Source organism: Bos indicus, chromosome 29 (genome assembly GCF_029378745.1).
Source record: "Bos indicus isolate NIAB-ARS_2022 breed Sahiwal x Tharparkar chromosome 29, NIAB-ARS_B.indTharparkar_mat_pri_1.0, whole genome shotgun sequence".
NCBI lineage: Eukaryota > Metazoa > Chordata > Mammalia > Artiodactyla > Bovidae > Bos > Bos indicus.
In genome coordinates, this window is record NC_091788.1 from 48782027 (window position 1) to 48808498 (window position 26472).

General features: G+C 54.1%; 1 protein-coding gene across 4 annotated transcripts; it reads right to left on the minus strand.

Annotated features, from left to right (window-relative positions):
• Nucleotides 1-2057: 2057 nt before the first annotated feature.
• Nucleotides 2058-21790, minus strand: DHCR7 (7-dehydrocholesterol reductase). 4 transcript variants are annotated; one of them, XM_070782747.1, is made up of 9 exons: nucleotides 21640-21790; nucleotides 15530-15658; nucleotides 13157-13260; nucleotides 12384-12606; nucleotides 10888-10978; nucleotides 9996-10209; nucleotides 7960-8164; nucleotides 7023-7154; nucleotides 2058-3760 (listed from the first exon to the last, which is right to left on the minus strand). In XM_070782747.1, the coding sequence occupies exons 3-9, from the start codon at nucleotides 13252-13254 to the stop codon at nucleotides 3296-3298; spliced, it is 1428 nt and encodes a 475-aa protein (XP_070638848.1). In that variant the 5' UTR covers nucleotides 13255-13260; nucleotides 15530-15658; nucleotides 21640-21790; the 3' UTR covers nucleotides 2058-3295. The 4 variants fall into 4 exon arrangements, with proteins under 4 accessions (XP_070638848.1, XP_070638847.1, XP_019810501.1 ...); XM_070782746.1 differs by having other exon boundaries at nucleotides 21602-21745; XM_019954942.2 differs by lacking the exon at nucleotides 21640-21790 and adding an exon at nucleotides 19640-19784.
• Between the last annotated feature and the right edge of the window lie 4682 nt (nucleotides 21791-26472).

Here is a 26472-nt window from a genome sequence, read left to right on the forward strand (position 1 = left end):
AGGGCTGCTGGGTTTCACCCACATGCAGAAGAGGTGAGCAAAGGCAGACACACCTGCCCTGTTGCACAAGGTGCCCGGCTTCACTGTGTTGGCTGAGCGTGCTGGGCAAAACAGATCGAACTGCAGCCCAGCTCCAAGACGCTGACACAAACACACAAGACTTGGCCAAGTGATACATAGGCCGATCTGAGGTTTGAACCTAGAACTCTCCTGCAAAATCCATCTCAGAAGGCAGAAGAATCATCACCCTTATTTTTCAAACGAACACACAGAGCAAGTCGCCTGCTGGCGGTCACGCAGCTGTTGAACGGGGAAGACAGGATCTGGCTCACAGACGCCACCCTCCAGCCTCCTTATGAATTCGCCCGAGGTCTGGGAGGAAACAGCAGGGCCCACTGTACTCAGGGCCATCCTGAGGGGCCCAGCGCTCTGGCTGGTCCTCGAGTGCCTCGTGTGGCTGGTGAGATGCCCAGGACCCCCTTTGACCCTTGAGCGCCAGTGGGCAGGGGTGGGGCACCAGTACAGGAAAACCATGGCTCTATGTTGGCCCAGACTCTTGATGAGGGTGAAAGAGGAGAGTGGAAAAGCTGGCTTAAAACTCAACACTCAAAAAACCAAGATCGTGGCATCCACTCCCTTCACTTCATGGCAAATAGATGGGGAAACAATAGAAACAGTGGCAGATTTTATTTTCCTGGGCTCCAAAATCACTGCAGATGGTGACAGAAGCCATCAAGTTTTTTAAAAGATGCTTGGTCCTTGGAAGAAAAGCTATGACGAACCTAGACAGCGATTAAAAAGCAGAGACGTCACTTTGGAAAAAAAGGTCTGTATAGTCAAAGCTGTGGTTTTTCCAGCAGTTGTCTACGGATGTGAGAGCTGGACGGCTCACATGATGACGGCTGAGCACTGATGAATTGATGCTTTTGAAATGCAGTGCTGGAGAAGACTGTTGAGAGTCCCTTGGACAGCAAAGAGATCAAACCGGTCAATTCTAAAAGAAATCAATCCTAAATATTCATTGGAAGGACTGATGCCGAAGCTAAAGCTGCAATCCTTTGGCCACCCGTGTGAAGAGCCGACTCACTGGAAAAGGCCCTGATGCTAAGAAAGATTGAGGGCAGGAAAAGGGGATAGCACAGGATGAGATGGTTGAATGGCACCACTGAGTCAACGGACATGAGTTTGAGCAAACTCCAGGAGATAGTGAAGGACAGGGAAGCCTGGCGTGCTGCAGTCCACGGGGTCACAGAGTCAGACACAACTTAGCAACCGAGCCACAGTGAAGTCAGGCCAGATGGGAGAAAAGCTCTGATCCTTCCTGGCTATTCCAGAGTCTGCCTGGCTTTGCTTAACCGATTCTAACTTGAGCAGGGGACACGTTGTCCTGCACCTGCCCTCCCTGCTCAGAACGTGGGGCTCCCAGCTCACCCCAGTCCTCCGTTCCTCCAGACGTGAAGCAAGTCCAGCACCATCTTTCTGGTTTCTCCATTCTCTTGCTGGGGGCAGGCAGTCCAAATGGAGTTTCTCCCTTTGGCAAATGGAATGGATTCTCACACCCAGCACAAGAACAGCCCCAGCAGAGGGCCGACGGTGGCAGAAGCGGGGGTCCCTCCCCCTGAATCCCAGGATGGGTACCCAAAGCTACGAGGCTGACCCCAGGCCCTTGTCTACGGCCAGGTACCAGTGGGAGACAAACCACGCAGAAGTCTGAACAGGGGAGGTTTACATGGAGCTTTTATACAAATCGAGGATGTCTGGCAACCCTGCGTCCAGCAACCCTCCTGGTGCCATTCCTCCAACAGCTTCTGCTCACTCGTGTCCCTGTGTCACATTTTGGCGTCTATGGCCGTACTTCAAAACTTCCGGTACATTTGTTAACAGTGATCTGTGATCAGTGGCCTTTGATATGACTATGGTCATCATTTCGGCGTTTTTTAGCAATAAAGCATTTTTTAATCAAGGTAGGTACACTGTCCTTTAGGACAATGCTATTTCATACCTAAGAGTACAGAATCGTGTAAACATAAATTACATGCACCGCAAAGCCAAAAAGCTCATGAGACTTGCTTTATTGTGACACAGAAGTCCTCTGCACAGGAACCTTAAGTTGCGAACTTTCAAAGATGCAAACATGTGTCCTGTCAATGTTAGGCGTGGCCCTGCAGCTGGCCCTCCGTCTGCTGCTGCTGGCCATCGTTCCGCTCTGCCATCTCCCACCTCCCCTCCCCGCCTCCAGTCAGTAAGTCTTCTGCCTGTGCGCTCGACGCCAGCCCCGGTGTTCTTGCCTGTTCGCTCAACGCCAGCCCCGGTACGCCAGCTGCTTTACTGCACCACTCTACTTTTCAAGTTATGTCCTGTGAGATTAAAAATGTTTTATTTGTAGGAAAAGTACTATAAAACTATTACAGCACAGTACTAAACAGCCAACTGTGCCAGCTGGGTACCTGCACTAACTCTGTTAGACTTAACGAACAAATTGGACTTTACAAACGCTTTCTCAGATGACAACTTGTTCATATGTCAGGGACTTACTGTGTTTGCTTTATCGGGGTGGTCGGGAACTGAACTCACGATATCTCCCAAGTACACCTGAATAAAGGATTAGTAACTCTATCAGGCCAGTAACATCTAAAAGTCAAGAATACCTGTGGGTTGAGGAGCCGGCCATGCTAAGAAAGGGGTCCCCTCCCGAGGCCGGGGTTCAGGTCTCCTTGGAGAACGCTTGGGTGAAGACCCCCTTGGTGGTGGCCAAGGTCTCTGGGTCACCTGAGCAGAGTCTGTAAAGAACCAGAACCAGAAGCTGGCCCTTCGTTGTGCAGCGTCCCTCAGCACCCTCTACAGAAAAATGTGTTAACGCAGTGCGGGCACAAAGGAGAAAATCTGAAGGCTGCAGTTCACCACCGCCGAGCAGGCAATGCAGGCAGCACCTGGAGCTGAAGGCGGTGCAGCGACAACCCGCAGAGCTGGCGGGCCACTGCTACTGTATTTAGCAAGAGCTAAGGGCAGGACTGGCCAGGGGGCTGGAGGACGTCCCCTTCGATGTCAGACACCCACTGTCTGGACTGCAGACAGAGAGGAGATGAGTCATCTGCAGGTGGACCAGGTCATCCTCTCGCCCAGCGCTGCACACAGGTGTTTCTGCTGGTGAGAAGGCAGCTGGTGTGAACCCTGGGGATTGTGCTCGGGGCAAGAGCTCCATTTAACAGGTGAGGATGCGGAGGCTCCTGGAGGGTGGGGCTGGGACCCGTGCTCTTCACCGCCCCGCGGGGGCTCCTCCTGGCACGGGGCCCCTCTAGAAGATGCCAGGGAGCAGGCGGTACGGCACGGCGGCCGTGTAGCGCTCCCAGTCGCGGCCGTACTTGTTGGCACAGCGGTGCTCGTCCCGGAGGCAGCGGTGGGTCAGCAGGATGGCCATGAAGATGATGTAGAAGTAGGGCAGGAGGTGGCCGCCGCCGCAGGCCAGGCAGTACGCCAGGCTGCCCATCAGGTCACCCGTGTAGTTGAAGTGGCGGGCCACGCCCCAGAAGCCCGAGACCAGCAGCTTGCTGTGGTGTTTCTGCCCGTCGGCTGATGTGTAGGAGCACTCGATGGCCTTGGGCTTCCTGCCCCAGATCAGGCAGCGCCCGTCCGTGCGGCGGAAGAGGTCCTTCTGGTGGTTGGTCATCCGGAAGATGTAGTAGCCGAGCAGGCCCAGGAGCAGGACGCCCAGCGCGTAGTAGGTGGGCAGCTGCACAGGGTGGTACACCAGGTATAGACCCTGCGGGGCGAGGCGAGAGGTCAGGGTGGCGCTGTCCGGGCGGTGGGCGGACCACGGGCGCAGGACCACGGCCCGGCTTCACACCCCAGCTGTGCCCCTGACCAGCTGCCCACCCGGCCCTGCCTGTGAAGAGAAGCACCCGCCTCGGAGGGGATCAAACCAGTACGTGTGCAAATGACGCAGGCTCCACCCCTGGGTCGGGAAGGTCCCCTGGAGGAGGGCCTGGCGACCATTCCAGTATTCTTGCCTGGAGAACCCCACGGACAGAGGCTGGCGGGGTGCAGTCCATGGGGTCGCAAAGAGTCAGACACGACCGAAGCGAGTTGGAAGGCGCACACCTAGCTAGTTATCTGCCTCTATCTACACACACACATCACATACAGTATAAACCTAAAATATATAGCATATGGGACTTCCAATCATGGCTCAGATGGTAAAGGATCCGCCTGCAATGAAAGTGACCCACGTTCGATCCCTGGGTCGGGAAGATCCTCTGGAGAAGGAAATGGCAACCCACTCCAGTATTCTTGCCTGGAGAATCCCCAGGACAGAGGAGCCTGGTGGACTACAGTCTGTGGGGTTGCAAAGAGCTGGACACAACTGAGCAATTAACACACACAGCATAATATTAAAAGTACCATTTGAATAGGATAGTTAATTTTTTGTGTCCCCTTGGCTAGGCCATGGGACCCAGATACTTGGCCAAACAGTAGTCTACTTGCTACAAAGGTATTTTTAAGATGTGATTAATGTTTCCAATTAGACTGAATGAAGCTGATCACCCTCCACAAGGCAGGTGGGCCTCATCTAATCAGCTGAAGACACTAAGACTAAAAGACTCAGGAACAAGAGTGAATTCCACCAGCGGACGGCTGTCAGACCCAGCTGCAGTAGCAACTCGTCCCAGGACCTCCAGGCTGCTACCAGCTGCCCTGAAGAGTTTGGACTTGACGGGACCATAATCACAATCAAATTAACAGACACATACGTGTGTGTGTGCGTGTGTGCGTGTGTATATGATCTACTGCTATCAGTTTGCATCCCTGGAAAATGGTGCTCACAGTAGAGGGAACCAGAGAGCTTGCAACCACCAAGTGGAGAAACGGGTCCAGAGGGTCTGTGCAGAGGACCCAGAGTGGGGACCGGAGGCTGGAACTTCCAGCCTCCAGCCCAGGGCTCTTTCCCCTCCACCCTGCCGGCTCTGCTGGGACCTTCCTGCTTCCCTGCTCTTGCTGTGGGATGCCGCAGGGGTGTCAGCCAGGTAACAGCAGCCCTGCCGTCACGGCAGGACTTGCTGACCGCCCACCGCCTCACACATGCTCATCCTGGCCAGCCTACAGGGTCTGTCCACCTTGGTTCCCTCCACTCTCGCACAGCCTGTTAAAGCAGGCCATCTGGGCTGCCGCGAACCACACACATGCCCAGGAACCTGTTCTCTTCCACCCCACACCTCCTCACTTGGGCTCACGCCATGAGCAGGCAGCATGCGGCCGGGCTCTTCACGCAACCTCCCTATACAGGAGCCCGCACACCACGCAGAGGAAAGAAGGGCTCTTCTCTGTGAGCTGGGAATGGTGTGGAGGGCTGGACATCCCCCAACAGCCTCAGAGAGCTTCCCGGGTGGCTCAGTGGTATTGAACTTGCCTACCAATGCAGGAAATGTAAAAGATGCGGGTTCCATCCCTGAGTCGGGAAGATCCCCTGGAAAAGGAAATGGCAACCCACTCCAGTCTTCTTGCCTGGAGAAATCTCACGGACAGGGGAGCCTGGTCGGCTACAGTCTGTGAGGTCACAAAGAGACATGACTGAAGTGAAGCAACAGCCTCAGAACCACCCACCCTCCTCCGCGAGGTGGTTCCTGTGGCACAGAGGACACGGCGGGTACCGGGGCAGAGCTGCCCAGCCCAGCTCGAGTCATCAGCCCAGCCCTAACCAAGGTGAGTCTGCCCTGATTTTCCAGAGATGCTCAAGGCCCCGTCCCCTGGCTGGTGTCCCAACAGAGGCGCAAAGCCAGGTCCCTCTGGCTCCCCAGGCAGGTTTCTACACTCGACTCTCGTGATGCACGCGAGGGAACCTCTCCCGGAGCCTGTAGTCCCGGCCGGCCTCCACCCTCCTCTCCCCTGGAACGCTCCCCTCTTCCAGGACTCCTGCCTGGCACTGGACTCGTCAGAGCCCAGCCTCTAGACTGGTCACCCCCAGCCTCTAGCCTGGCAGCGTTCTTACCCCCAGACTCTTTCATTCTGCTCTTGGTTTGGCTGTGGCTCCCCCAAGATGCTCTGGCTGATCCCCATGCCCAGGCTGAGGGAGCCTCCTTGGCCCTCTCTCAGCTGTCAGCACCCCACTTCCTGTCAAGCACCCCCTCCCCGCCCTGGGCTGCCTGCGTCAGGACCCTTCCCTGCCCAGCCATGAGCTCCGAGAGGGCAGGGCAGGGCCCCCTAGCGTGTCCTCCACTCACGTGTGAACACTCAGACCCTTAAAGGGAAAAAATGCCTGGACAGCAGGCCTCTTATCCTTTCAGTGTTAAGATCGGAATAAATATGAATATCAATAGCTACCTTCATCCACCCTGATCTCACATCCACCCTGATCTTTCTTTAGACCCACAGTCTACTCTGAATCATCCTCTTCTCAGAGTCTCAGGGGCTGAGTTGTGTCCCGCCCATTCATATGTTGCAGTCCTGAGCCCAGGACCTCAGCAGGTGGTGGTATTTAGAGCCAGGCCTTTAAAGAGGTGATTACAGTAAAATGAGGTCACGAGGGTGGGCCCTAGACCCACAGGACTGGTGTCCTTATAAGAAGAGGAGGTCAGGGCACAGACACACACAGAGGGACGACCCTGTGAGGACACGGGGAGGGGACGGCCGTCTGCACTCCCAGGAGGGGGCCTCAGGAGGACCAGCCCTGCCCACACCCGGGCCTGTGAGTCCACCCTCCAGGAATCCCAGTGAATCCTGTTCCTGGAGACAGTGAATCCTGTTGTTCAAGTCGCCGGGTCTGAGATATTTTTTACAGCAGTCTGTGCTGACTCATAACACTAAGCCTTCTCTTTTCCCTAAAGGGGCACCAGCCTCCCTTCTCCAGGTTCTGGTGCCCCCCCACACCACCTGAAAAATCCAGACACTTGGACAAGGACAAGGCTTGGCATGTGCTCAGCTTGTCTGCTCTGAGGGCAGTGCTGGGCATGCCTGGGGACCTGGCCACCGAAGGTCCTGCTGGGCAGGGGGGGCGAGCATCATGGGGGGCTCCCTGGCCCACTCCTCACCTGCAGCGTGTACAGGTATGGCAGCCAGACGCAGTCCCCCCAGCCCAGGTACCACCCAAAGTGGTCGTGGCAGATGTCGATGGTTTTCAGGTACCAGGTTTCGTTCCAGAAGAAGTCCAGCACGTAGATGGCCTGAAACACAGGAGCGGTCGTATACTGACCACAGGCACAGACCACGCTCCAGGACGGGACGGGGTCCCTGGGTGGCCCTGAGCTCCCCCAGTGACAGGCACCGTGGGGCAGCTGCTGTGCTTCCTGCCGGGCCTGGGCCATCAGGGGCTAAGTGGGGGAGGGAGTCCCTGTCTGAAGTCTGAGATGACACGTGGCCCAGAAGAGGGGTGCCCAGCAACGTCCTGGACGCCAATGCCCAGAGCCGTGGAGCTGGGAGCAGAGAGATGGCTCTGGGGGTGGGGGACTGGGACGGGGTCCTTCCACGGCCATCAGAGCCGTGTTGCCAGGACCACTGACACGCCTGAGGGGCAAACTGGAGTTCGCCATGGGCCACACGAGTCCCCAGGGCCAGTGCCGCTCCTGATAGGTGAGGACACAACTCCTTCGCCTCCCACTCTGCAGCTAGCCTCCCAGACACGTGCGAAGGGTGCCGACCCCCCTCTACAGTCTTTCAAGAGACTTCCCTGGTGGCTCAGATGGTAAAGAAGCTGACTGCAGTGCAGGAGACCAGGGTTCATTCAATCCCTGGGTTGGGAAGAGCCCCTGCAGGAGGGCATGTCTACCCAGTCCAGTATTCTTGCCTGGAGAAGTCCATGGCTAGAGGACCCTGGTGGGCTATACAGTCCACGGGGTCTCCAAGAGTCAGACCTGATTGAGCGACTAATATTTCTTACTGTCTTTTGAACGCAATCTGGCTTTCGGGTTTCCCCAGCACCCAGTCGGTGTCCGAGCTCACAGCCCCCGACCCAGGCCACAGACAGGCTACCTGCAGGATGTTGACCAAGACCATGGAGTTGGTCACGTGGCCGTAGAGCTCCTGCTGCTTGGCTGCAAAGGACAGGTTGATGAGGGTCCAGGCGACGATCCCGGGGCGTCCATTGAAGAAGAGCTTGAAGTCAAACCACTTCCCAATTCGGGGGTTAAACTCAACGCCCATCATGTAGTTGTAAAAGAAATTGCCCGTGAATTTGCTTGAAAACACAAACAACAGATGCACGCTGTCAACGAGTGCCTCTCACAAGCAGCCTCCTTGGCTGGCTTGGACACAGGTGCGCAGCCCGGCCTGGGTACTGCAGGCCCAGGAGAGAAGAGCCGGGGGAGGCCTGCCGTGAGCTGCAAGGACCCAGCACGCAGAGACCGCGGGAGCCTCCGGCCCCCTCCCCGACAGTCGTGATACTTCACTTGGCATTCAGCCCGGCCTTGAGCTGAGATGCTCACTCTGTCCTAACGAAGGTGGGGAGACTGTACCTGGGCAGGTGCCCAGGATCCTCCTCCCACGTCCAGCTTCCCCGGAGGTGAGCTGCCCAACTGGCTCGACTGGACAGAGATTTTCTTCTCAAGGACTCATAGAGCATTCGGGCCCCCGTAGGCAAGTGAGGTTATAAACGATGCCAAGGCAGACGTGAAAAACAGCACCAGCCTCAGAGCCAGGTGCCCGGCTCCAGGGCCCACACCCATGCCTTGCTGGGCAAATTTTACGTGTTTTGTTGCCCTCATCACCTGACCACAGGCGTGACAGAGAATCAGCCAGGATAACCCAGCTGGGGACTCACACTACCGCCTGTCGCATATACACGGGGATTTCCGTGTTAGCTAGGGAAGCGTATTTTCATGTCCATTTCCCTCAACTAGGATAAGTAGCAAGAAGCAAAATATACAAAGTCTACAACAGGGAGTGTGACTATAAAGCAGAGACAATGATTTCCATGAGGCATAGAAGGCCAGCCTCGTCATTCGATCATCACACAAGCTCAAAGTGCCAGAATCCAAACACGCTTCCTAAGAGCCCAGGGCTAACAGTTAAAGGAAGCACTTTGCTTTCATCTGGAACCAAAACTAAAATGCAATCTGAGAACTAGAATCTTGTTCACACCTAAAGCCCCACTGCCTACACTTGTCTGCAGGAGGGACCCAACAAACATCTCTTGATGAATGCGTCCATGGAAGGAGGCGGGGAGGGAGAGATGTGAGGATAAGTAGATGCATGGATAGATGAATGGATGGCTGGGTGGATGGATGGCTGGGTGGGGACATGGGTCAATGGATGGATACAGGGAGATGGGGAGGGAGGGATGGGGGATGTGGGATAGACGGATAGATGGATGGTGGCTGGGTGGGTGGATGGTTGGATGGATGTGTTGGATGGGTAGATGGATGGGTGGTTGGATGGGTAGATGGGTACATGGGTGGATGAGTGGATGGTTGGATGGACAGATGGATGAGTGATTGGATGGGTAGAGAGTGGATGAATGGATGGGTGGTTGGATGGGTAGACGGGTGAATGAGTGGATGTGTTGGATGGACGGATGGATAAATGGATGGATGGCTGGTAGATGAATGAATGAAGAATTGGATATATGGATGTATGAAGAGATGGGTAGTTGGATGGTTGCTAACTATCTCACTCAAGGCTCCATGAGAATGGACACCAATCAGTAGGGCTCTCCCTGGGAAGCTATTACATTAAAGCCACTGAGATAACAAGACTTCTTACTAAGACTGCTTTAGGCCGCACTGACGTTTCACAGCAAGAAGGAGTTGCCCCTCCCGCCCTCCTCCTTCCCTATGGCCCTGCTGGAGATAACTCAGCCACTGAAGATAGACTTGGCCACCTTCAACTGCATCCTCCCCAAGTAGGAGAAGGTACCCATTCAATACAAATGCTCCTCAGAGTCCATCACGGTCCCTTGAGCTCCTGCTCAATGATGCTCAATCCTCAGACTTTTGCAAAGTCCTAGCCCAACTTACTAGAAAAAGGCTCTGACCTGCCACCTAGGGCTCAGGCGACCACTGAGGACGTACCATTCCCGGGCGTCAGTGGGGAAGAGGTAGCCCTTGACCATGGCGAAGGTGGAGACGGTGTAGCCCAGGATGTTGGCACACCAGAGCAGCGGGATCCAGTTGTCGAAAATGATGGTGGGGGAGAACCAGCCGAGGAGGTGGGCGTTGGCGAACCACAGGAGGTGCGTGAGGAGCCAGGCCTGCAGGCCGTTGATCTCATACTTGTTGACGGCTCCTGCGGAGGGGAGACGCGAGGCGGGGCCATCTGCCCACTGTGACTGCTCCTGGCTCCTTTCTGGGGTCCCCAGACCCCAGCCCCCAGAGCCAGTCAGTGGCTCCTGCCACTCACTCAGGCCCTCAGGGTCAACACGCCAGCAGCACACCTCACACTGTGAGCTGAGGACTAACCGCTCACTCTGGCTGAGGGGAAGAGAGGGCGCAGGACATCTATAACCGGCCCGAGGCTGAGTCATCAGCCTGCGGTTTGCTGGAAGCTGGAGCCACAGCAGAAGGGACGAGGGTCCCCTATGGCACCTCGTGGGGCTGGGGGTGGGGGGAGGGTAGCCAAGAGCTCTCTGTGGGTTGGGCCGGGGTCTCAGTGACTGCGGGGAATGAATGGACCAGTCGGCCCTAAGGCCCTGTAAGTCAAAGCTTGGGCCCCTGCGGTGCCCCTGGGGGACTCCAAGTGTCCCTGCCGGGGAGATGCTCCGTAAGCCCAGCCACACAACCAGCAGGGAGCGGGGGCTATTTCATTCCCTGATTGGGAATGTGATTTCTGACCTCACCTCTGGCGGCCGTCCCTGGAAGCTGTGTGTGTATGTGTGTTGGTGGGGTGGGTGTGGGGTCAGGCCCTGTAAGAGGAACGGACAGGGAAAGGCGGCACGTGGGCGAGCGGGGGCGGACCCCGGGTTACCTGCGGGAGTCACGGCGCCCTCCTGAACACCCCCCACGTAGCCCGGAAGAAACTTGTGGCAGAAGTCAGGAAGCAGCATGTACAGAAGCACCTGCAATGCAGAGATGTTTCAGCCAGTTTCCCCGGGGGCTGCGGGGCCTGGCTGTGCCTCGACACGGCTGTGCCCATCACTTGAGACGATGAACGGGCAGATGCCACACGAATGGGAGAAGCCATGACTGTGGCTGGTTACTTCTTCCAGAGGAGCTTACGGTTCTGGGAACGCCGACCGCAGGCTGACGGCGGGCTTTGAAGGGAGCCCTGAACAGGAAACTCGTCACCACCACTCAGAACACCCACGCCGTCTCCCCACAGGGCTCAGCCACTCCCTTTGGGAGAGCCCACTAGCTTACATTCCATACAGTTCACCCTTGAAAAGTACTCACTGAAAGTGTGCAGCGTATTCCCAAGCTTGTGCCCCCATCCCCAGTGGCTAATTCCAGAACATTCCTATCATCCGGAAAAGGAGCCGCCCCCACCCCGGCAGTCCCTCCCAGCGGCCCCTCCCCCCAGCTTCTGACAACTACCCAGGCACTTTCTGTCTCTTTGGATCGGCCTGTCCTGGACTTTGCGTATAAACAGAATCAGACAGGACACGCCCTTTGTAGCCGACTTCTCTCACTGAACATCAAGTTCTCAAGGCGCCCGGGTTGCAGCCTGTGTCAGACCCTCACTCCTTTCCACGAGAACAACACTGCCCTGTTGTTGGATCGCACTACGTGTGTGCCCACGCCTGTCCATGCACACGTGGGCTATTTCTGCCTTTAGGCTACTGTGACTCTCACGGCTCCAAACCACCTTTTACTCAAAAGGACCAAGAGGCCTGAAATGAGAGGGAAGCTGAAGCCCGAAAGCTGGGATTGTGGGGAGAGACAGCTAGCAGAGGTCAGAGCCTTCATCCAGGGCAGGAAACCCTGGGGGTTGGGGGTGGGGGGCAGGGGGCATCTCCCTGCACCATTTCCTAGGATAATGATAACATCATTATTAATATTCAGATATTAAACACTGTCTGTTCAGATATTAAATACTGTCTGTTCACCGAGTTCATGGTGCAGACAGCCGTCTGATGAACTCCGTCTGGTTGGGAAGCTAGTGAGGTCACAGCAGAGCCAAGGCCCACCCCACCCCCCACCACTGGCCAGGCCTGTGTGACCATCTCTGGGGACATGGCCTTGGTTTTGCCAAGACCAAGAGCAGCTCTTAGGAGCTGGGGAAACCCTAGGACACGCTTCCCATCGTGAACAGGGCCTCCCGGGGGTGAGCCACGCCCTCACGCCCTCCCAAGCGGGCGCTGCTCCCTGCTCAGCACGGAGGCTCAGTGGAAGGCGAGCCGGACACCGAGATGCCAAGGCGGCGGGTGAGCCCGGCTGGGTCCCGGGAACAAGGATGTCCGTGTGAGCCGGACGCCATCCCACCCCGAGGAGGGGAGCCCCCGCCGCGTGGCCGGGAGGGCTCACCTGGAGCGTGACCCATGCTGTGTAGATCTGGGCCGCCTTTGCGGTCACGGGCGGCGTCCTGGCCCAGATGTCGGCGAGCCGAGCCCGCCCAGTGGCGAGGTCCGCCACGGGCACTGTCAGGGAGCAGCCGTACTGGTCGCAGGCCATGATGAAGTAGTACACGATGAAGGGCGCAAACAGCAGCAGGAAGATGACGCTCGCCAGGGAAAACCAGTCCACCTCCCTGCGGGGCCGACGGACGGCAGCAGGTCACGGGGGGGCTGCCCGGCCCCCTGACCTCACACGCGGGGCGCCGAGCCCCACGGGCACACCAGCCAGCACCTCCCGAGAGAAGGCTGTCGGCTCGCAGGGCCAAGGCCCCCACTGCCGAGGCAAGGCACCCCGCTCACCTGCTCCGCTTTGAGCAGTCTGAAGGCCGACAAGCCCATGGACACCCCAAAAAGCCCAGGGCCCAGGACACAAGCACAGACGGGCTTCCACACCCCACGGGTCCGGAAGCTTCCGGTTCTGGGCCATCTGGGACACTCACCAAGTCCCCATCACTCTGTGGCCTGAGATCCAAGACCCCGTGTCTTACACACTAAGGGCAAAACCAGGATGCCCGCTGCCCCTGACATCAACTTTTACAGGAGATTCTTCTTCGGGTTCCTAACTTTCTAAGTTGGCAAACAGCTACTAATGACAGTCCTACTGATAAAGAATCGCTTTCACAGGTTCCTGAAATCCGAGAGCCCTCTTTACTTTCCAGCTGGGAAGACGGACGGGACGCTTACCAGGCTCGGCCCCACTGGCCTTGGGCTGCAGCGTTGCCGTTGGTGAGGCCGCTGGTGCTCTTGGTTTTAGGGGCGCTGGGCTGGGACTTCGCAGCCATTGGGCCCTGAGGGAAGGAGACGTCAGGCTGAGATCATCCCCCGACAAATGGTCACTGCAAGTCCCTGCCGTCATTCGCAGGCCCCCACAGGGCTGGACTCCTTCATTCACCGACTCTCCACCTGGTCGTGGATGGATGATTCCAGGCAGGGACTCCCACTCCCGGAACCTGCAATAGCCTCCCGCCCAGCCCTGTTTCTGCTCTCATCTCAGTTCATTTTCCAACAACAGCAGAACATCCTTCTTGTTACAGAAACCCAAACACCTGTGGCTCAGAAGCCTCCCACCACATGCTCCTGCCCCCGCTCACCGGCACGCTCCCATCACACCTGGGGCTGCAGGCACACAAGAGGTCTCTATCCCTCCATGAATGTGATTTATCTTATTCACGATACCTGCTACTTCTCTGTTTAGAACACGCTTTACAGGTCTCCTTATTCAGGTCTCATAAAATGCTCCCTCCTCAGTATGACTTTCTATTTTTCCTGGAGTTAATGGTTGCCTCACTTTTTCCATTCACTAAGATTTCTATGCATCTACCACTACTTTTTTTTTCTGAATGCTCTAATGAGCTGTCATACACATTAATAACTGCTCTACATATTCCAGCACAATATCTCCATTCCTCCGTCCCACCCAGAGCCATTCATCTTGTACCAAGAGACAAGCCAGCCCGTGGTCATAACATGAAGGAAGTAGTGACAGCCCCCTCCAGAGTGAATTCACAATGGTGACGTTTCAGAATATCAGGCGTGAAAAAAAAAAAAAAGATGATCTTCAATGCTTTCAGGAAAAAAATCCAGGATTAAGAATCATGCTAGTAGCAAGCTGGTTCTAGAAGCCAAGATGGAAAACTTTAAAAATTTGGAGGGAAACGTAAGCTGCTAAAGAAAAGGCCAGTTAAAGGACAAGAGGAAATCCCAAGATAATAGCTGGGCACTGGACCAGACGGTAACCAGCCCACTGTGGCACAAGGTGAATGGCTTTGGGCCAGGGGCGGGGGAGCAGGGAATGAAAACAGCACATTTTGTTGTGTTGGAGAGTATACAAAAATTACTGATAACTATGATGGCTCCGATATAACATGCAGGAAAAACAATTAGGGACAGGTACATAGAAACCTTAGCACATGGAAAAAGGGAGGCAACCATTAACTCCAAATAAATAAATAAGTAAAAAGCCATATAAGGGGAAAAATACCAAACCATAATTATAGTACATTACGTGGCTTATCAGTAAATAATAATTTTGCCAGACAGAAAAAAAAAGATGTGTAAAGTTGAGGGTGCTAGAAGGAAATCATTTAGAAATAAGCAAGTAAAAAACAACACAAAAGTAGCTTAGAGAATGAAAAAGTACTTGCTTCTGGGAAGTGAGACTCTAAGATGACATAGGGAGCTGTTTATTTTTTATATGTAAGTCTTTTAATGCTGGTTTTATTCTAAATGTGGAGATGAATCGCTTTAATACAACTGTACATTCACTTAAAATTTTTCAATGATGAAAACTGCAGCACATCACTTTATTTTCACACCTTATTTTATGGAGCATTTATGACGTACAAGGCAGACCAAAGTTCTTTATGGACAGAGGGCCACTCATCTTTACAGCCCAAAACACAGAATACTGAGCCTGGTACATGGCAGTTGCTCTGATTAACATGCTGGAAAACTGCAAAAGGGCCAGAAAAGTATAGGCTAGGAGCTAACTTTGGACACAAAAGCATGTTTTCTAAGGATTAAAACAAGCCCACATAATTATTTTAAGCTTATAATGGCCTTCATTCACCTCTCTGTCACGTGTGTGTGAGCTGCTCAGTCACGTCTGACTCTCTGCCACCCCATGGACCGTAGATTTCCCAGGCAACAATACCAGAGTGGACAGCCATTCCCTTCTCCAAGGGATCCACCTGACCCAGGGGTCAAACCCGGGTCTCCTGTGTCTCCTGCACTGTAAGTGGGTTCTTTACCGCCTGAGCTACCAGAGAAGCCCCAAAAGGGAACGCTGTGGCTGCATGGGCCGGGAAATGAATGTGTCCCTCCCACGTGGCAGGTGAGAATTCTACCACTGAACCATCCATGCACCTCTGTCATAAGCATTGAATTTTTAATAAATGTGGAAGGGACACCCTTAGCATTAGACGGCTGAAAACAGGGGAGAGGGTGGTGTCCAGGAAGTAACTAACTTTTTTTCCTAAGTATCAGGCAGGAGTGGACACTGAGCGCTGATGGACCAGCTGCCTTTGAAAGCAAGCAGTAACCCTGAGAGGTGCTTACCTCCAACCTCTTTCCAAGCGGCTCCACTGCAGAATGTAGGTTTTCCTTCTTGAACTGCCTCCTTTCAACTCTCTAGACTCCTATGCTCCACAGGCCTGCGAGATCCTTTTCAACTCGCTGAACGGAGTCCTGCAGGGCACACAAAGGTGACGAAAAGACTCAGGGAGATAAGGATCAGAAATGATAATTTTCTCAAGTCCCACCTGGTAACCAAGCGAAAGGTGCGGCTCAGCACCCAGGGTTTGAAAGTGCAAGAGGCCTCTTGTGTGGGGATCTCCACGATAAGGTAATCTTATCTTTAGCTTCTCTGCCTGGCACACACGATGTCTGCCAAGAGGAAGCACTTATAAACAATGGGTAGAGCTGGATGGAGGGTGCTTCCTGGAGGAGTTGCCCTGGAGATGAGCCTTAACACGGTGGACTGATGAACAGCCCAAGCTGGCCTCTTTGCAGACTCACACTGGGCAGTGCACACGACCCTGGAATGTCTACACCATCGACCTGGATCAAGTCCCACGCTGCCCACTCCACCCCCACGCCCACCCCTTCCCCGAAACATGCATCTTCTCCCTAGGCGTTCCTGGAACAAGTGAGTGCCGTGAATACAGGGCATCACAGACAGTGATCTGGGCTTGGAGCCTGGTTCTCTGCAGACTTACTGGGCCCAGTGACCTTCCTGAGTGTCTTGGGGCTTCAAAGCCCCCACAGACACTCAGGGAGGAGCCAAGGAAGTGCATGGGGCTTTTCGGCACCCTGGTCAGCTCCCCGGGCCGCATTTTGAGTTCCACAGGTGACCCCGTGGACTGCAGCCCGCCGGGCTTCCCTGTCCTTCACCATCTCCCAGAGTTTGTCCAAACTCATGTCCAGTGAATCAATGATGCATCCAATCATCTCATCTTCTGTCACCCCCTTTCCTTCTGCCCTCAGTCTTTCCAACATCAGGGTCTTTTCCAACGAGTCGGCTCTTGGCATTGGGTGGCCAAAGTATTGGAGCTTCAACTTCAGTGTCAGGCCTTCCAATGAATATTCAGGGTTGATTTCCTTTAGGATTGAGTGATTTGATCTCCTTGCAGTCCAAGGGACTCTCAAGAGTCTTCTCCAGCATCACAATTCAAAAGCATCAATTCTTTGGTGCTCAGCCTTCTTTATGGTCCAACCCTCACATCCATGCGTGACTAGTGTTTCCATTGCTGCCCTGCAAATAGGTTCATGGAGATGGGAAGTAGCAGACATATGTATGCCTATGGCTGATTCATATTGATATGTGGCAGAAATCAACACTAGTGTAAAGCTCTTATCTTCCATTTAAAAACAGACAAATATTTTTTTAAAAAGAGTGAGCCCATGAAACTCTAGACACTCCACTCTCACGCCCTGATAAAGGCAGGGCTCTAGGCCCACACACTCATCCTCTTTCCACACACAGTCTGGCTGAGTGGATGCAGGCAGGCAAGTACCCACAGGACCTGTGAGTAATCAACCTTGTTCCTCAACCTTCCCTAATGGCTTCTGCTGATGGTGTCCTGCAATCATGAGAACTGCAAGGCCGGTCTGGCCACCACGTGGTCCCAGTGGGAGCAGTGTCTATGGGGCTTCTCACAGTTAAGCAGGCCAGGTGAGTGCCTTCAGCGTTCCTAGCTGAGAACACCACCATCAACAGCCCGGGACCCATGCAACAGATGACCTAAGTCCTGTGCCAGCCCTTTTGGCATCTTGAGGATTTGGTGTTTGGAGAAGCATCAGAGGTGCAGAAGCATGGCAAAGATGGGATGGCACGGTGATGCCCAGGCGGCCCAGATAGCACTGGCAAGGCTGTGAGTTCCCTGCAGGATCAGGTCTGCTGCCAACACGTCCCCACTTGGAACTCAAAGTGGGTGACCGTGAGCAGCTACTTCTACTCACTGGCCTCAGTTTCCTCATCTACAAAGTAACCCACTCTGTGGGGTAAACGAGGTCCTGGGGCCAGGTGCTCAAAGCCCCTCCCAAGCCCCATCAAACTTCTTCCCAGAGAGGCAGCCACTGCCAAGATCGCCGTCAGCACCACCCAGGCCTCAGGAAGGTGGGCTCACGCAGGGTGTTGGGGTGAAGCTCAGCCTGGCAGAGGTCTAAGGCAGATGCCCCTGCAATGCCCAACCCTGAACCATCCTGCTGCCTTCCACGCAACTCATCTCTTCTCAGCACAGAGGCTGAAAACAATAGTCTTTCGGGAATTCCCTGGCCGTCCAGTGGTTAGGACTCTGCACTTTCACTGCTGAGGGCTTGGGTTCAGTCCCTGATTAGGGGACTAAGATCCCATGAGCGGTGTGGTCCAAACCAAACCAAACCATCCTTTGCCCTCTTTCAGTGTGCCTGTGGGTCAGGGACCTGGGGAGGCTGGCTAGCTTAGCTCCAGCCTGGGATGTGATGATGTGGGTGAGCGTGGGTTTCCTCCCAGCATGGAGGCCTCAGGGCAGAGGGAGGAGGTGCCCAAGCTACCTCTTCTTCCTGGGAAGGCACGTAACATCACTCCCGGAGCGTTCTGTTGGCTACACTGAGTTGGAAGCCCACCGCCTTTCCAGGGCAGGGGAAGCAGGCTCTGATTCTTGCTGGGGGAGCAGCAAGGTGTTAGGGGAGCACAAGATCCTGTGGGGGCCGTCCCTGGGTGACCAGGCAGTCACAGGGGCCACTATTCGCCGAGCAGCTACCAAGCTGCCAGCACCTGTGAACCCATAGAATTCCCAGCCCACTCTCGAGATTGCTGTCATCAGGCCCAGTTTTACAGATGGGGAAGCTGAGGCAAGGAAAGTGGAGAAAGTAGCTAGCACAGACCTCCGGGGACGGAGCTGGGTCTGCGGGGCACACCACCTCCTGTGACGCACTTGGGAGGCGGAGGAGTAAAATTCAGAGTAGTGGGGCTTCCCTGGAGGTCCAGTGGTAAGCGTCCGCCTCGCAATGCAGGGACACCGGTTTGATTCCTGGTCCCAGAGGAGCCCACATGCCACAGAGGAACACAGCCCCTGCAACACAACCATTGAGGCCACGCTCCACGACGAGGAGACCCGAAACGAGAGGCTCACGCACCGCAACAGAGCACACCCACGCTTGCCACAAGCTGAGAACGAAGACCCAGCACAGCCAAAACAAAAATAGTAATAAAATCAAAAATTCAGAGCAGCGATGAGAACAGTCACTTTGTGAGTGCTGGGCTAGGTACTATCCTAACACACATAGAGAAGCAGCTGGAACATTACTGGAACAGCAGAGGTTCTGGTTTAGAAATGTGTCTGTCTAAGGAGTAGGAGACACATAAAAAGACAGATGTGCCCTAACTTGTACTTAAAGGGATGATAGAATTCAGGCCCAGTGAGGGCTAGGCAGCTGCTCTTCAACTGGAGGACAGTTCCAGAGGCCAGGTAGACTTGCGGGTTGGCTCCGTTGCTACCTGTCGGAATTTATCCCGGGACATAAACAGATGGCTGTGTGAAAAGGCAGATGCATGCACTTCCATTCTGGAGCACCTGCAACATATTGGAGCTGACAAAAGGACTATCAATAGGAGATGAACAACGCGCCCTGGTACAGAGAATACTCAGCAGCTGTTACAAAGGATGAGGTTAACACGGAAGAAGCTTCCCTGGTAGGTACCAGCATGAGGGCAAGCTGCAAGACAGTCTATCCCTAAGAAGCGATTCAAAAGGTCACTCTGATCCAGTGGCTAAGACTCTGTACTCCCAAGGCAGGGGGCCCAGGTTCAACCCCGGTCAGGGAACTAGATCCCACCTGCCGCAACTAGCACTGGGCACAGGCAAATTAAATACTATGTTTTAAAGCCACACACCAAAATCCTCAACACTGTGGGCCTTCCACGTGGGGGCCCCAGCCCCTTTTCCTGATTTTTCTAGTAGACATGTACTTGTATTATAAAATAATTTAACAACAATAAAAAGAGCCGTTGAAATAGCTCTTGGGAGTCCTTAAATCCACAGTTCTGGGAACATTTGTGGCTCTCTCTGGGGGCAGGGAGGTCATCGGTCCTCAAGGCAGGGGGCAGCGATGTGTGGGGTGATAGCTGAGTTTACCTGCAGTTTTACACCCTCCCACCCACTTTGGGTGGGGTGGTCATGCCCTCACCTGTATGTGCAATTCACAAGCCTCAGCTGCCGAATGCAGAGATGGCTCTTGGCCCTTCCCAGAGCTTGGCCCTGGAGCGCTCTGGTCCGGCTGCTGTGTAGAGGGTCGAGGTCCTGGTTGGGACAGAGCAACCCACGCCTGAGGCCCTTCTGGGGCCTCCAGAAATAGGCAAGAGCCCTGGAAGGAAATTCCAGAAACACCAAGTCCTAATTCTAACTCTCTAATTCTAAAGGGTAAACTGCAGCTTTGACTGCAGATACAAGGGTTTCTGTTTTTCAATGAAAAACATGCTCCCTAAACACAATCACGTTTAGAAGTCAAGCATCCAAGTCCAGGCGCTTCCCTGGTGGCTCAGTGGTAAAAACAAAGTCTGCCAGCCATGGCAGGAGGTGTGGGTTCAGTCCCTGATCCAGGACAATCCCGCATGCCTCGGAGCAACTAGGCCTGTGTCGGATGTTGATGGTGCGCATCTGCTGAGCCCAAGCACCCTCGAGCCCATGCTCCACCACACGAGAAGCTGCCGCGATGAGAAGACTGCGCACTGCAACCAGAGAGCAGCCGCCGCTCGCTGCCACCAGAGAGAGCCCTCAAAGCTGCACAGACCCAGCAGAGCCAGAAACAAATAAACAAAATGATTTCTTAAAAAAGTGTAAATCCCCTCAGTCCAGCCCCAGGAGTCCCTGAACTTGGCTGCTTATTCTCCAGATTGTCACAAAGCTACTTGCCACTAGATACACACCCAACCTCCTTTTTTCCCCCCAAATTAGTTTACCTCCAAATTCTTTTGCAACTTCATTTCTTGGCTTTTTCTAATCTTAGTCTTAACCTACTTTCTTAATCTACTACATTAATCCGTAACTTTTTTTTTTAAACAGTAGGTATACAGAAGGATTTTTATGAGAATTATTATAAGAAGTAACTGCATGTTTGTTTCTGGGTTTTCGCCTGGGAAACCATCCTGGTTTTTCAGTGGAGAGTGTCCTGCCGGTGGGGTAACTCCACCCCCTCAGGCCTGTTCCTGCCAGTCTTCCTGGGGGCCTTCAAGGCACCTGGGATTGTTCACCTGCCCACCCACCCCCCACGCTGCCAGTAAATGTAGCCATTGCCCTGAGGACTCCTCCCTCCAAACCAGTCTGTCGCCAGTATCTCTGGGTTTGAACCCTGGCTGTGTCGCTAAGTACACGACTCTCCACATGTCACTGCACCTCTGGGGAGCCTCAGTCTTCTCATCTGTAAGATGGGGTGATGTCCAGAACGCAGTGTTCTGAGAATTTAGTTCAGAGCACCGGACATTCAGCACAGCGCCCGACATTCAGGAAACACCACTTTTGATAAACACGATCTCCACCTTTTCAGTTTTCCTCCCTCCTTTCTCTTCTTGTCTGAAATCTCACCAGAGCAATTCCTACCCTTAAAAACCTTTTCCGTAAAATTATAAAATGTTCAAGAAAGAGGCAATAGTACTCCATCAGTTAAGTTAGTGGGGAACGCTGGAAGAGAAGGAGGGCGCGTTTGGTCTTTTGTGAGCAACTTCCTGCACTGCCGGCCTGGGCCCCGACCCCCACCCCCCAGCCCCCCTGCAATTCGTCTATTCCTAGCAATTCAGAGTCGGCTGCTCCGGGCTCCCCCCTTCTCAGTGAGCAGACAGATGGTCCATGTTTCCTCAACAGGAAACTGCACCCACTCGCGCGGGGCACCCGAGGAAGGAAGCCGTCCCCCCGGCCCAAGAGGCACTCACCTGGCTCCGCCCCGTCTCGGCTCGCCCAGGGAGCTCCCGACGACCGCCAAGGGACGAGCATCCCCGCAGCCCCCGGACCTCCAGACTTTGCTCGCCCGCACGCACGCGCCCCCCTGCCCATGCTTCTGCTCCTACGCGGAGCACCCGCCGCCCTCCACGCCCAGCCCACCCCCCGGCCTGCGCGCGCCCCCCGATCTGTCCACCCGCCCCCTGCGCGGACCCACCTGCGCGCGGCCCACACCGGCGCGGGGGGCCTGCTCACCTGCGCACCCGGCTCCGCGCCAGCTCTGACCTGCGCGGTCTGAGCCGATCGCCGCCCAGTCCCCATGATGAGGTGTAGAGACAGGCGGCCAATCGCAGACGGGCCCCGTGCGACCCGGCGCCCCTCGGGCCCGGCGATTGGCCGCGGCGCCTCGCCCCACCCCGTGGGCTGATTCCGGGCCACCGCGCGCTCCTCTCGGCAGCCACAGGGCGCTAGACTGACAGCGGAGGACCTGCCCAGCGCGCCGCCTGCCGGCGGGGGCGACACCCAGGGGCCCCGGGAGCGCGGCCCAGCCTGGGGGGCGCGTCCCCAGCCGCGGTCGTGGGCGGGCCGCTGAGCTCCCCAGCCTGTTTCCTCTTCTGCCAGTGGGGCTTCAAAGGCGCTCAGCACACACTGAGCCAATCGTGTACGGACTGCCGGGTCCACATCAACTCACGAAACAGACAAGATCGCTGCCCTTGGGGTGCACGGTGGGGTGGGGTGGCGGTGCGGGGGGAGCGGGATCAGTAAACAAACAGTCAATGAGGAATATGGTGAAAACCGGTGTGGAGGAGACAGAAGCAGGACGGTGCAGGCTGCAGTTTTATTCGGGGTGTCAGGGAGAGCTCTCGGCTGGAAGGTGAGGGCTCGCCTGGAAGGGGGCCAGAGAGGGAGTTCAGGACACCGATCAGCTGTGCAGAGCCTCGAGGACAGGAAGTAGCAGAGTTGGCCAGAGGGAGAATTTGAATGGGGAATGCGGGGGGGGGGGGGGGGGGGGGTTGGGGGGGGCGGGGGGCGCGAACTGTAGGCTCACCAAAACATCCCGTCTGTGGCCTATTAAACCGGGCGTTCTACATCTGCTTTAACCATTCAAAACAAAGAAGGCCATTTAAAAAAATCGAAATGGGGGAACTACTTTTCAGGCATTTGAAATGGATCTGGATGACCACTGTGGACAGGGTTTCAGACATGTTCCTGCGTCACTGAGAACTTGAGTTTTCTGAACTGTATCACCCTCAAGGACCACCAGCTAGTCTCAGAACAGCAATCTGCTAGCTGCCAGCAGCAAACTTCAAAGACTCAAGGTCTCCTCTTGCACCCACTCCAGTGCTCTTGCCTGGAAAACCCCATGGACAGAGGGGCCTGGTGGGCTGCAGTCCATGGGGTAGCTAGGAGTGGGACAGGACTGAGCTTTTGACTTCATTTTCACTTTTCACTTTCATGCATTGGAGAAGGAAATGGCAACCCACTCCAGTGTTCTTGCCTGGAGAATCTCAGGGATGGGGGAGCCTGGTGGGCTGCCGTCTATGGTCGCACAGAATCGGACATGACTGAAGTGACTTAGCAGCAGCAGCAGCATTCCTATTATAGATTGGTTTATTATTTCTGTTGACAGCAGGAACGGCCAACCCTCTCTCATATACCGCTGCCTCCCTCAATCATGGTACACAGGCTACTTTTGCAAGGGCATGACCTTGACCTGGGTGGCTGTGGAACCCAGACAGCATCTGGTGGCAGGGGGCGGCTCCACTTGCAACATCTGGGCATCAGCCTTTCTGCCGGAGGGGTCTGCATGGGCGTTTCTGTGTACCTCATGGAAACATTTGTTCCCTCTGCAGTTTTTTATTTTGAGGATGTCAAACATGCAAAGCCGTTGAATGAATAGTAAAGTGAACACCCACATACCTAGATTCAGCAGCTGTCAAGTTTGCCACATTCAATTTCTCTCTGCCTTCCTGTAGCTGTGTGTATTTTTCCTGAAACACTAATTAGCTATAGATGATACCTCTTTCCTGAATATTTCATCTCCTAATAACAAGGACATTCTCCTACATTATCAAAATAAAGTGGCCATACTCTGGGAATTTCATATTCATTCAATGCTATTGTCTGATATACTACTCACATTCAGTTTCCTCCAATTGTCCCAATCATATCCTTTATGAAAAAGTGAAAGTTGCTCAGTCGTGTCCAACTCTTTGCGAGCCCATGAACTGTACAGTGCATGGAATTCTTTAGGCCAGAATACTGGAGTGGGTAGCCTTTCCCTTCTCCAGGGGATCTTCCCAACCCAGAGATGGAATCCAGGTCTCCCACGTTGCAGGCAGATTCTTTACCAGCTGAGCCACAAGGGAAGCTGAAGAATACTGGAGTGGGTAGCCTATCCCTTCTCCAGCGGATCTTCCTGACCCAGGAATCAAACCAGAGTCTCCTGTATTGCAGGCGGATTCTTCACCAACTGAGCTCTCAGGGAAGCCCATATGTCCTTTATAGCTCATTAAAAAATCCAGGGTCCAACTGGGGAACCACGCTGTGCATTTAGCTCTCCTGGTTCCTCTGCCTCCCTTAATCTAGACCTCTGCCCCAGCACTGCTTTCTGTCTTGCTTTATTGTATCTTCTTGGTCCTTGGCCGTTTTGAAGAGTCCAGGCTGGCTTTTCTTCACAGCAAGTCTCTTGATTTGGTTTGGCTGTTTTCCTTTTCCTTGTTTTTTTTTTTCCGCAGCCACGTTGAATAGCATGTGCGATCTTAGCTCCCCAACTAGGAATGGAACCTGTGCTCCCTGCAGGGTCTGAACCACTGGACCACCAGGGAAGTCCATTGTGGGGCAGGATAATATACTACGTAGATGTCACACATCATGGCAGGGGGCAACATGACGTCACTTTGTCCCTCTGTCGATGGTGAGTTTGATCCTGTGGTTCGTGTGGTTTCTGCCAAAAGTCTCCACTTTCCTTTCATGATTAATGAGTAAGCTGTGGAGTGATACTTTGAGACTGTGTAAATACACTGCTTCCAAATAACCTTCGGTCCAATTATCTAGCATTTAATGATGACTCTTGCCCGAATCAAACTTCTTGATGCAAAAGGGTGATCTAACTTCATCCTCCTTTCAGGATTGATTAGTTGGCATTTTTTCTGTAAAGAATTTCCCTTTCTTATTTAATTCTTTCTCAGTATGGGCTAATAAATGTTTTGCTCGTTGAGGAACTGTCATTTACCTTTTTTTAAAAAAATCATTATCTTTGGATATACAAATTGTCCCATAACTGGCCAATAGGAACCCCTCCAAACCGACTCTCTTTATCAAATAACATGCTCACATCTTTATGAGAGAATGGGCTTAGTGTCCACTCCAACCAGACATTGTAGGATTTGCTCCATCCCTGGCTAAGGCCTAGAATCGGCCATGATTCAGTTCAGTTGCTCAGTCGTGTCCAACTCCTTGCGACCCCATGAACTGTAGCACGTCAGGCTTCCCTGTCCATCACCAACTCTCAGAGCTTGCTCAAACTCAAGTCCATTGAACATGGTGATGCCATCCAACTATCTCATCCTCCATAATCCCCTTCTCCTCCTGCCTTCAATCTTTCCCAGCATCAGGGTCTTTTCTAATGAGTCAGTTCTTCACATCAGGTGGCCAAAGTATTGGAGTTTCAATTTCAGCATCAGTCCTTCCCATGAATATTCAGGACTGATTTCCTTTAGGATTGACTGGTTTGATCTTGCAGTCCAAGGGACTCTCAAGAGTCTTCTCCAACACCACAGTTCAAAAGCATCAGTTCTTCAGCCCTCAGTTTTCTTTATACTCCAACTCTCACATCCATACATGACTACTGGAAAAAACATAGCTTTGACTAGATGGAACTTTGTTGGCAAAGTAACGTCTCTGCTTTTTAATATGCTGTCTAGGTTGGTCATAGCTTTTCTTCCAAGGAGAAAGTGTCTTTTAATTTCATGGCTGCAGTCACCATCTGCAGCCATGGTTGGCAGGAGAGATTTGAGTTAACTGAAAAGGATTGAGGTGTTTCTGGCAAAGAAAACTATCCCCCAAAGGGTCAAAGTTAGAATTAAATGAATGAACATATGAACATTTTCGTTCTTTTCTGAAATTTCCAAATTATCTACCATGAACAAGTCTTACTTTATAAATAGGAAACAAGTTTGCTTCAAATGTAAAAATGTGTATGTATAGGAGAGGCAGCATTGCAAACCGGGAGAAAAGGGTGCCTGTTCTATCAAAGATGGCCAGCCAGCTGATTATTCATAAGGGGGAAAAATGAATTCCTACCCTAGGGGGACTAAAGGGTGAAATGTGGAAACAAAACCTGAAAAACTACTGGGAGTGAACAGGTTCAAACACCACAGAGAAGAAATTGGGCAACATTTAGTAAAGTTGCACATATGCATAACCCAGGTCAAGCGTCTGGGGAGACGCAGGTAGCTGCAGCCCCAGGGGAAACTGGCAACCGTAGGTGCAAAGAAACTGCAGGTGCCATCCAAGCAGATGAATATAGGAACGGAAACAAGCGCGTGTGCGCTGGCACCGGGCTGTTTACTTATATGCCCGTCGTGATGAACCGATATAAGTGTGCTTGCGCAGTGCCGAAGTGCAGCAATAACGAAAGGAACGTAACGTGATGTGGGGCGGGGGACTCGTACAGGCCTGTTAAGATGCAGTTTGCGGGGAGGTGTGGATTTAAATGGAGGGATGGGGGCACGCGGGCCGGCTGGCCCCTCCACCTGCGCTCCAGAACCCGAAGACGGTCCCACCTTGGGTCTGGGTCGGCGCGGGAGCGCCAGCAAAGGTACCGCCGGTGGATCCTCTCGGGCCCCAGGCCGCTCGGCGGGCCTCCACCCGCGCAGGCGCGGCGAGGAGCTTCGAGGGCGGGGCGGGGCGGGGACGGGGCGATCGGGGGCGAGGCCCGTCGTCGCCAGCTCGGAGGTCCTGTCCCGGCCTCGCTTCGCCAGCGGGGCGGGGCGACTCAGGACGGGGCGGGGCGGTCAGGGGGTGTGGCCTGTCGCCGTCGCCTCCGAAGTCCAGCCCTGAGGGGCGGGGCCGTCAGGGGGCGGG

What these genes read in the sequence shown, in the direction of transcription:
- DHCR7 (XM_070782747.1), bottom strand. Translation starts at nt 13,254, where the DNA reads ATGGCTGCGAAGTCCCAGCCCAGCGCCCCTAAAACCAAGAGCACCAGC. An exon ending in CAGCATGGGTCACGCTCCAG is followed by an intron (nt 10,979 to 12,383) that starts GTGAGCCCTCCC and finishes TCTGCATTGCAG; the next exon opens with GTGCTTCTGTACATGCTGCT. An exon ending in CATACCTGTACACGCTGCAG is followed by an intron (nt 3,761 to 7,022) that starts GTGAGGAGTGGG and finishes CTCGCCCCGCAG; the next exon opens with GGTCTATACCTGGTGTACCA.